Consider the following 11,773-nt stretch of genomic DNA (forward strand, 5'->3'; position numbering starts at 1 on the left):
TCAACTACTACATATGTACATCAAACTCCATTCATAAGCTATACATATCACATCCTTCTGAAGTATGGTTTCTTCAGTATTTGAAAGTATCACCTTAATCAGTTTAAATGCGTTTTCCTGTGTCCTCCTGTAGCCTGTCTGTCCGCGATGCGAGAACCATGGCAGAGTATGGCCGGCTAATGGAAGCGTTCGGTGTGATACGCGATTTCGGAGCCAAAGCGTGTTCCGCAGTGTGTTTATGATAGCGCGTCGAATGTGTCTCATCTTCCAGCAGTAAATTACAGGATTCAAAGTTCAATTAAGGAATACAAGAGTTTGTGAAAAAAGAAACAATTTCTTCAAAGTGATACTTGGGCCGTTGATTTTAAAGGCGGCCAAAGTGATAGAATAAGGCAAATAACAAATTAAAAACACGAGATATACGTAGAATATACCGGCTGCAGAGTTAATGAGGCTAGAAAAATTTTTTTCTTCCTCCGTCAGTGCTTGTTGTTGTACTTGCAGGGCCTGAATTTGATTCTTGTAGCTTCGTGCGGTTAAATAAATTCTGATGTAGATCATCGTAGTAAGAAGAACACCAACAACCCCAGTAATCGTTTTAATAAGTGAAAAAATATCGTTCTGAACCCAGAAAGTTAAAAAAGAAAGAAATACACTCAGCGCCCATATTGAGACCACTGCAGCAACAACACGGTTGTGAGTCACAAGTTCCTGGTATCTTAGATGAAGATGAATCGCTAAGAACCTGTCTACACTTACAGTCAGAACACCAGAGTACGAAGCCAGGGAAAATAAATGTGCAATGATGTGAAAAGTCTTCCACGTATTACAGCCAGGATTGTCTTCTTGTAACCGCTTGACCAGAACTGAGACTAAAATTGGCTGGCCCAATAAACTAACACCAACATCAGAAACAGCAATACTCAGGAACAATGTTTTTAAAGTCCTCGGCAACGACGAGGTTTTTCTAAGCGCGTGGATTGTTACAATGTTCAACATGATGGCGGTATAGCATAAAAATATATTGAAGGCACAACTAGCGATGTTCGTTGAATAGAGGTCCTTATCGTCAGAGATTCTTGGGTAGTAATCCAGCAATAATTTACAATAAGCCGATTTCCTCATCATAGTAATGTTGACTCAGGTTTCCTCAAAGCACCGCGCGTTTGACATAAAAATTGTTTCACGAAGCAAACAGTTTCCTTTCTAGACGCCACGGACCAACTAGATCTTTTGGCTCAGACAAGTGATGATCCTCGCCAAACCAAAAGTAGTAAAGTATTCTAGGATTTGCTCTTTCAAACATTTTTGAGAATATGAAATTTAAAGCTCTCATTTGTACGCAGGTCCTTAAACTGTTTAGAATAAATTAAAACCAGGACGTCACTGGTGTGAGTGTCAGGTTCATTTACATGTAACAAGCCTTTGCAATAAAATTTCACTTATACAAAATGAAGGAAAAAGTTTTCTTAATAGGTCGCTCAACATGTTGATAATGCATCTGCAAACTGAACAGTTTTGATCCAGTGTGAATGTGTGTCATGGCTGGAATCGCCACGTAACATAGCCGGATCAGTGATTAGCTAGTGTGGTACGCGATTTCTGAACCAAGACATGTTTCGCAGTCTGTCCTTGAAAGCGTGTTGAATGTCCCCTCATCTTCCAGCAGTAAATTACTGGTTCAAAGATGAATTAAGACAATGAATTAAGATAATGCCATGGTGTCTAGAACTCCTAAGTGCATTTTGATAATGCAACAGAAACACTAGGTGGCACGCCCGTGACTCTGTGAGTTAGACGCCATGGCATTATGAAATCACCTTCATTCTAATAAAAGGACTTATTTTTTCAGTCGGAACTTGTGGGTCTTTGATAATGCCATGGTGTCTAGAACTTCTAAGTGCTTTTTAACAATGCAACAGAAACACGTGATTCTGTGAGTAAGATGCCATGGCATTGTTAAATCACCTTCAACAACAACAACACGAAACAAAACACGTTTATTTACCATTCTCATCAAGAGTTCTCTTTTTTAGTTTACAGGTCTGTTCAATAATGCCATGATGTCGTGGAGCACTGAGCACTGAGAAGGGGAAGAAATATCCTGCCCACCAGGATTCTTGGAAAAAATTTCTTACTGCCCAGAAATCACCCACTTCCCCCACCCCCCTCCCCTCAAAAGTTAAATGGGCCTCTAAATTATAAATAATTCGAACAGCACACACCACAACTGTCACTCTTGTCACGCAAAGACATTTTACCACCTTAGCAGTCGTGTTTTCTCTCTGAGTTCACTAAAAACGCATGTTACGGGTACATAGGACTTGAGAAAGGTTGTGATAATCATAACCTAAAACTTTTGGAGTCTTGGATTAATGAATTTGGTGGCCCTACTGTTTGTGCACATGCTCGCAACTCGAATTGTTCACGTATATTGCTATGAATACAATGTCTGGCTTGAAACCTAGCTTAAACTGCAGCGATGATAATGATATTATTCGTGGTTTTTAATTTTACCTGGTAAACGCGGATGGAAGTTGAATTCAGGCGTTCGATTAATCCTGAAAGCCACATCTTGTATCCTGCGTGGTTTTCACGGTCCCGCGAGTTTCTCGTTTGGGGCAACTCGACTCCAGTTAGCTCAAATATCGCTCAGGTTAGCCTGAATAAAGCATGTTACGCTTGTTCTGAATAAGGGTGATGGAAACATTGACTCGGACTAATTTGACTCTTCACTCTCCTACTCGCAAGGTTGGGTTCAAGTACTGACAACTGAACACAAAGGGGAATATACACGGTTTCCGTCTATTTATGAGCGCTTTATTGTTAAACAGGAAAACATGGTCAGCAAGTGCATTGTTACTCTATCAGTTAATCAATTGTTAAGGAATTTTCTATTCCTGAGGGAAAATGCGCAACGTTTCTCTTAATTGCTCGCACGATCGCAAACTATTGTAATGTCTAATTATTGCCGCGCTTTGGCGGGTAGAGGAGATGGAAAACAGTTAAATGTTTAATTAACCAGTTTGGAAAGAATTTGCGATTACTCTCCAAACGGCTGAACTGTTTCGGTATAAAATTTTAGCACGCCACACGGTGAAAACGCCATTTTCAACATCGTGTACATCTCGTATGTCGTCATTTGGTTTTTATCGCCGGTTTTGTGGCGTTTTACAAGCAGTATTGGACTCAGAAATATTGAATGTAAATGTCGGAACTGGGGAGAAACATGAAAACACTTTTACGCAATATTTTGTGTGACGAAATGGATGAGTGAATAGTTGGGCGGCGGTTTTGGGTTTATCGTTTTAAACCAATAAATAGCGAGCTCCGCGAGATTGATATGCTGTATATAAAAACAATAATGAAGGATTTTTTATTTTTTCGAACATTGGCCGGCTTGTTCTCGCTTCAATTCGCAAAGCGCTTCGCTAAATTATTATTAAATAAAATCGAGAAGCGTGTACTTCAATGAGTTGATTTTTTTCTTTTGTATCGTACGACATCCATTCTTTCATTTTCAGCTCTGGCTTCTATCGCCGCGCGAGTCAAAACTTCAAATGCCGGATGTATATTTTTGGCTCAAACCAAACTCTAACTGCGAGAGCGTTGACAATGGCAATCAAGATCAAGTTTCTCTACGTTCTACGATTGGCTTAAACGATGAAATCAATTAATTAGATTTTGAAACATTTAATTAGATCAATGTTAGCGTCTGTAGCAACTATGGCTTCAAGCGGCGAGCCAAAAACTACTCTATGCGGGCCCTCATGCCCGGCTACAGTGAAATGCACGCATGATTTAATTGCCAAAGATCCAAACAACCGGCTGAATATTATCTATACACCATTTTTGTAATGATTTAACCTCTGAAATTTCAACTCAAATTTTCGACACAAGCTAACGCGCTAACTTCAGATCACAGTTTATAGTAGTTTGTAGCAGTCTGAGGTTGTACCGCCTGCAGAGATCTAACAGCCGAATAATTCAACAATCGTTTCCTGGCAATGGTCGATATTCGACAATAATTTAGCTTCATTTATTTCATTTTTCAAAACCCTTCACTCCGGCATTGCCATCTTCATTCAAAAACCTTCAGTGAAATGAAGTTTAAGGGTGTTTTCCTTTTTATAGTGGCCGCTAGTACCATTTTAATCGTCGGCTTTCTTATTCATGTGAACAACACGCACGTCATCGGGACCTTCACTTAAAGGGTTGACGATGTCTTCTCAGCTGTATTTCGCAAGTATTCAATACACAGAACCACAGAGTCGACAACTCGAAAACCATTTGTTTATCTCACGGAAACTGAACAATGCCTTCCTCCATACTTAGCTTCATCTTCTCACATTGGTGATCCCCAGACCTGCAACTGTGATGTGATAGTACTAAGTTACCGAGCAAAGTGCCAAGAAAACAATCAATCACATGTGAGTTACTTGTTTGATCCCGATACCCTGTTTGCATCTGGACGAAATGTACTTTTCTTTGCCGCAATGGATAGAAGACCGGGCTATCATTACTACATATTTTTAAACGACGACACGACACTCAAGTACAATAAATTTGCCCCTGCGGAGATGAAAAAGCTGTCACCTTTCCGCGCTGTGGAGACATGGCTGTTAGATTACGAACCGGTGGTGGGTGTGTTGGATTATGATCATCATGGAGCAGACTATATTCTTAAATTCAGGAAACAGTCGTGTGGTATAAACGAAACGGCATCGGTAGTCCTTCCCACAGTATTCTACGATGCACTGTTTAACGCTTACCATCACAAAGCTATTGAACATATCCTTCCCTATCCGACACAGTATGAACGAGGATGTGTTTTTTTGTAGTAATAGGCAAGCCATGATAGCCGTTGAGGTGAAATTTGGTGGCCAAGCACTCCTTTTTGCTCCAGTCACTGGTGCAAATCCCCTACATCGTAGTGTTATGAGAAAATTCGCCGTTGCACAGGCATTTCTTTATTATTTGGAAAATTATAGGAAAAAAAACCGACAGTAGCCTCTTTTCAGTTAACAGCTAGAGATCTTAAGTTTTGTTCTTCATTGTACTTTGCCGATTCTTTGTACACCTGAGCGTGTGCAACGCTGTTTCACTAACTTTCATTTAGAAGACAAGTAGTTCGTTATCGGGTCATTTGAGTTTCTTTTATTATTAAAAGCTACTTTCCGTTCCCCCAGAAACTAGCCAGCTGAACTACTTTTCACTAATGAAGTTTTATTAGTTTCCTCGGAGGTTAGCCAGCTGAACTACTTTTCACTAATGGAGTTTTAATGTTTTCTATTCATAAGATAATTTTTCCTTGCTGTCGGTAACACCAATTCAGAATTTCAAATTTAACTATCTCACTTTTAATTTCCTAAGTTTGTTCTATCTTAATCTCAGCCTGTGTGATTTTAATCCTAGCACTCTATTTTTAATTTTGGAAGCCTCGTGGTGTTGATTAGAATTCGCTATCTTAATTAAGTACTTTCCGCTCGTATTGTATACCTGAAGTTACATTAGCATATTGTAAACACTTGACGTGTAAAGGATGATATATAAGCAAGTACGTTTGTAAAGCATTTTCGATTACATCGATTACATCGATTACATCGTTACGATTTTACAGCGGCTACTCCGCCGAGTATGTCAGTTTCACCCGCGACGTTAGAGTGCAGAATAAACTACTGTTGGACCAAGTTATGTCTCTTCCTTGACGTCCGTAGTGAAGACCATTGAAGTAGATCCTCGTGTACCAGGAAATCGTGACGAATTTCCGTTCCCGCAGCCAAGCAGTGCTCTCCAGAGTTAGATTCCCCCAGTTGTCAGTTCAAGTGTCCGTTCAGTCCAAAATTTACAGTGTTGCAGGAAAAACCTATCGTCACAGTAGCTTACCGAGAAAACTTATCGTCACAGTAGGGATGATAATCGTCGGCTAAAGATGGCGGCCAGAGAGCGGGAATTTGTCGAGTACATCAGACAAGAGGCCCCTGTAAAGCTAAGAAGTCATGCGATATTTGAACAGTTGAAACTAACAAAAGTGACGGAATACCTTAGTAAACGATCCAGGTCGTATTGCGCCAATGTAACTCGCCATCAACCCATTATTCCATACAAGCATTTGCTTAGTGATTCTTGACCCTTTCTGGCATTGGGACATTCAAAAGATTGGGACATTCAAAATGTAAGTTGTGCGTGTGTTTCGTCTTCACAAAATTTAGCCTGCGAACAGGCTGTCGGCGAGGAAGAAGCATGTTGGAGAATATTTATCTGAAGCGACCACCCAAAATGTCAAGCCTAGCTGGTCGTTTACGGGAGGTGGTTGCTTACGAGAGATAACACCATATTGGGTCAAAATTTTGCCACATTAGCATATGGTAACTACAGAGACTTGCCCCATGACTGACTTGTTTTATTCAATTTTTGAGAAAAAATCCGGTACTTGCCATTGATAAATTTCCGTCTCCTGTACAACCCAGGAATGTGATAATATCACAGCATCTTATTATCCATATTTCGCTCTATTATCTGTGAAGTGGTCACTTACAGGAGGTAAAAAGCAAAAGAAATTTCAAACTTCTAGCTCTAAAAGTAGTCGCGGCCGCTTACGAGAGGTGGTCGCTTACAAGAGGTTCCAAATATGGTGATTTGACTTGGAAACGTTTGTATTTTGGAAAACTGGTCGCTGAGGAGAGGTGGTCGCAACCGGAGGTTCGAATGTACATTATTTTTATTCCTTGAAGATTTTTATTTTCCTTTATAAACTTCCTTTATTTCCTTTATAAATTAGTCGCACGGAGTTTGTTTACGATAAACGGCCACGCGAAACGAGCACGCGATTGCAAATGCTAGCTTAGAATAATGTAGGTAATTTAAATATTCTATGAAACTTGAGAGTCTACAGCAAACTGGCGGCGTCACGCAACGTATCAACAAATGGTGACTTCTTCACTTGCATGGACTTTGACACTATGTATATCTGACTGTAAAACCTCGGTTACCGCTGAAAAATGTTGATTTTAGCAATAGACAAAGGTTGAAAGTCAGCTAGTGAAATCATTTATTTACGGTATATATTTTTTAAAGTGAGAGCGTCGAACGCACTCTCATAATCTCTGATTACTACTAGTTTTAAATCAGTCAATTAATAATGGTAATTGAACTGAGTGGAGTGCAATTTGGTCTGAAATCATACGCGTGATTTCAAAATCGAACGAGCGCGCAGCGCGAGTTCGATTTGAAATCACAAGTATGATTTCAGATCAAAATTGCACGACATGAAGTTCAATTGCCACTTTATTAGATCCATTTTGAAATCGCACAATTTTACCGCCTTAATTTTTAGACTTTTGGTGTATTGTTCCAGTAGCCGGTTTGTTAAAAAAAAAAGCGGAACCGGAAACGCCTTTACGTCTCATTTAGTATGCAAAACGATGTCATGTGACGAAAACTCATCCGAGCATGACAAAGAAACAAGCGGTTTTGAAGTCAGAACGAAAATAGTCTGCTTCAGGTATAAAAATTCAATTCTCGTCGGTTGAATCAATGATGGAAGGTCTTTCTTTCTTCTGTGGTTGAGGCTGAGACTTTTCATTGTCTTTGGAGAAGGAATTTGACGGTGCATCCTGCGTAATTCTGCGATGGATTTCTTTTGAGTTGTGAAACTCCCTCGAGTGCACGATGCCCAGTGGATGGTACGTTTTTTTTCTTTCATACCGTTTAATGGCATGATTTTAAGGGAGTCCAGCTCGTTATCATCTCCGTTTCTTTTTGTGACCTCGGCGAAGGACTCAATACTCAGGACCTTGTCAAGTTCTTGCGGCGCCATTTGTTTCAAGATATTTCCAAGATGGCGGGACTAACACCAGCTTCGTAAGACGTTCATTCATTCACTGTTTTGTGGAGCGGGGCGTATTTTGACTATGTTTATTCACAGCGACAGAGTTGAGCTCTTTTGTTGCTTCGTTTGAAACTACCAGAAACCTGGAAACATCTACCTTCTTGAGATGGCCCTGAATTTGTTGTTGAGTGGTTTTCGTTTGTTTATGTTTTACTGGACTCGGTATCATACGGATTTTGAGCAGATGTTGAAGAAAAATCGCCAAAATATTCGTCAAAATGGACACTGAAAGTTGGAAACTTCCATTAAAGTTGGTGTTCAGCCTGAAGGAGCTGATAATCGTCATTTAGAAACTGTAATTAATTACATTCGTCAAGTTTTTTGGAAAAAAACACACAATAACAACAGAGTTTTGGCAATACTAGTTGCTAAATTATCCACACAATGGTTTTTTGCCTTTCATTTTCCTGAAATTTTATTGTTTACTTTAAACTAATATTGAAATCTGATTTGTTGTTTTGTTTTACTGTCCCATTCTCAATGGCTGAGAAAAAGATGCGATTTAGAGCAAAAAATAGTACGATTCGTGAATAAATCGCACCATTGAGAGCCAATCAGATTGCAAGGATAGCCAGTGATTTCAAAATGGATTTAATAAATTCATTTATTTATTTTGTAAAACCCGTAATTACTTTCATCACTATATGCACTTACAATACAGGCTCTTATAATTACACCACTAACATCACCATATTCTGCTTACGGAACAATACTTACATTACTTATTATACGGGTTATTATTATTATTTTTTTACTTATACTACTTCCCGGGGGATGCTCCCTTATATTGACTATACAGGTATGTGCGCCCCCAAAGGGTGCGGTTTTTCAGCCGTTTTGGTCATAAATAAGGTATCGATTTTGGCCATTTTGGTCCCAAATAGGGTATGGTTTTGACACTCTAGTCTTGATATGCCTTAAGAAGATGCTACTTTTTCATCATTATCGATAAGACCATCAACAAAAGCTCTTTACAAATTATGTTTCGGGCAATTCAACATTGGTTTCGAACTAGGGAACTAATTATACGGCAGGTCTGAAACAGAGTACTAATTTAAAGGTTAGCTGGTTAGGTCATAAATAGGGTATCGAATATTTGGTCAAGTCATAAATAGGGTAGGGAAAATCGCAGATTTTGGTCATAAATAGGGTAAGGGTTTTGAGATGCGGGCCGCACCCCCACTCAATTTTTCTGGGAGTACCCTCTCCCTCCCCGGATATTACTTAGTCGGTTGATCTCAGTCATTCCTCTTTGACCTTAGAATCGAGGACGCGGTTATAATCGGTATGACCATCTTCGGTTGTTCTTTGGTCTGCAGTTACGCTTTCCCTGAAGGATCCAGAGGCAAACAACGAGCCAATTTTTCAGAATTCATCATGGACCATCATAGCCTCGAATTGACCAACAAATCAGCATTTCTAACAAAATAATTCTAGTTGCTCGCAAACTTATTTGTTTTTTTTTTTCTGGGAGAAACATGACTGATAACAATTTCTGACACTCTTTGCAATCTAGTAGTTCTATGGAGGAGGTTGGGGCGGGAGCTTTGTCAGTTGCGAACGGATATGTATATGACAGAGCACAGGATTGTGGTTAGTCTGCGAATACAGCCACCTCTTATTTGCAAACATATTGAAAGATAGAAGCACGACAGACAGCAGCTCTGTCAATTCATATTTGATGCGGTAATTTTTTGCGTTGTGCAAAACTTGTCTTTGCGTTACAACGGAAAAATGCGCGAATAGTACTAGTGCAGGAACAAGTTAGGGTCGTTTAGAAATGAAATGAACGCGACGTAAAACGGGATTTTGGTACATGCAGTTTCATGGAATTCCTTTCAACTTTCTTACGATCCAGCGCTCACACAAACACTCACCCATCGCCGAGGGTGCTAGGCTGTCATTGGAATAGTCCTATCCATTCCCACCCGTTCCAATCACTCTCGCAGTTGAATCCTTTCAGCTTCACGGCTACCCTGCGACTGTCCAATACGCCGGTATAATCTAATCCGGGATATTGTGACCGGCTGTACCGCACGGGCAACGCTTATCAGGACCAGAAACCTCTGACAAGACATAAAAAAGACTGACTTACTAAATGAAGACTACTGATTGATTGATTGACTGACTGACTGGCTGACTGACTGACTGACTGACTGACTGACTGACTGGCTGGCTGGCTGGCTGGCTGGCTGCCTGACTGACTGGTTGGCTGACTGGCTGGCTTTCTGACTGGCTGGCTGACTGACTGACTGCTGACTGACTGACTGCTGACTGACTGACTGCTGACTGACTGACTGACTGACTGACTGACTGACTGACTGGCTGGCTGACTGGCTGGCTGACTGGCTGACTGGCTGACTGGCTGGCTGCCTGACTGACTGACTGACTGACTGACTGGTTGACTGACTGGCTGGCTTTCTGACTGGCTGGCTGACTGACTGACTGACTGGCTGACTGACTGACTGACTGACTGACTGATTTGACACATGCTATGTTTTATACCCATAGGGAATCTTAAGACGACACTATATTACAAATATACACTATATAACAATTATTTACAAAGTGAAGGTCATTCATTAATTGACAACAACAACACAGCAACAACTTTTTAACTTTCCATTGAATTCAAGTGGAATCCTTTAATAACCTCTTTAGAGTAAGAGTCAATCAAATTCATTTTTTTCAGTGATTTGCAATGGACGTGGAAGATATGAACGAATGAGAACATGTCTGGAGCGGCGTTTGCTGACGTCATTCTACATAACGCCAACTTTATGAGGAGACGGGAAAAAAAGTCTTCTTCAAACGATGTATTTGAAATTTACAACCTTTGCACATGGACTATTTCTGAGCGCCTTTCTTCTCCATTTCAAATTGTATTCTCATGTCTTCCATGAAAATGAGTTTTACTTACACTTTACACCATCGTTTTACACCGTATTTACTTACATTTTACACCTTTTCTGAAAACGCTGCATTAAAACAAATCATAAATAGCCTTTTCCAGTTTTCAGCAGGACATTACTGCTACTGAACAGAACAAATTTTGCTTCGTTTTTTGATATTCTTATTAATTTCTTCAGACTTGCTCTCTGCCGATTTCCACGCCTCTCGCGGGCTTTTGACTGTCTTGTGTTCTTCCATTCTTTTGACTTCAACAATGTTATTGTTTGCATCAGGTTTCTTAGCCAAGCCTGAAACAAATTCAGATTAAACAAAACAAAACTTCAGAATATTCATACTAATGCAATTACTGCAGTCTAATTGGCTGAGTTATCACACACTATCAGCCATTAGTACAATATCAGAGCTGAGCAAAGAGTTTCCAGCAATCTGATTGGTTGAGAGATTCCTTATATGACGCTCCACCTTTGCCATCTCGGCAAGTAAACATGGCGCACAGTTGCTGAATGAATTTTTCGGAAGACATCAATCCAAGTCCAGGATATTTGAAAGGATGGAGAATTTTCAAAATAACTGCTGTCGCCCTTGGACCAAAAATCCTTTCAACAACTCGTATTTAAGGCATATCATTTAAGAATCGTAAACACAGTGGTTACGTTGATCCCCACCAGGTCAGATCGATTGACCTATATATATATATATATATATATATATATAGGCAATTGTGGAAAACGAGGACGGACAACTTCGAGCGAAAAAAATATATATACAGTAAAAAATCTAAGAAATCTAAAAAAAGGTTTAAAAATTTAATAAAAATAAACGTTTCGGTCAAAGACCTGCATCAGTTGCAGTGCCATCATCATCAGTTGCAGGCACTGCAACTGATGAAGGTCTTTGACCGAAACGTTTATTTTTATTAAATTTTTAAACCTTTTTTTAGATTTCTTAGATTTTTTACTGTATATATAT

At 39.8% G+C, this 11,773-nt stretch overlaps 1 protein-coding gene and 2 pseudogenes across 2 annotated transcripts in view; 1 reads left to right on the forward strand and 2 right to left on the reverse strand.

Annotated features, from left to right (window-relative positions):
* On the reverse strand, positions 1-1,180 carry LOC149111964 (adenosine receptor A3-like; annotated as a pseudogene).
* Positions 1,181-4,053: 2,873 nt separating this feature from the next.
* LOC149111965 (uncharacterized) lies at positions 4,054-6,703 on the forward strand (annotated as a pseudogene).
* A 3,796-nt stretch (positions 6,704-10,499) lies between these two features.
* The window catches only part of LOC110048790 (uncharacterized), a 30,332-nt gene continuing 29,058 nt past the window's right edge, over positions 10,500-11,773 (reverse strand). For both annotated transcript variants that reach the window (XM_089289577.1, XM_089289576.1), the window contains one exon: positions 10,500-11,091. In XM_089289577.1, the coding sequence (XP_089145703.1) occupies positions 10,925-11,091 (167 nt within the window). In that variant the 3' untranslated portion in view covers positions 10,500-10,924. The remainder of the gene's footprint in view (positions 11,092-11,773) is intronic.

The sequence above is a fragment of the Orbicella faveolata genome, unplaced genomic scaffold, assembly GCF_042242905.1.
Source record: "Orbicella faveolata isolate gen_17 unplaced genomic scaffold, um_ofav_v1 contig_2, whole genome shotgun sequence".
NCBI lineage: Eukaryota > Metazoa > Cnidaria > Anthozoa > Scleractinia > Merulinidae > Orbicella > Orbicella faveolata.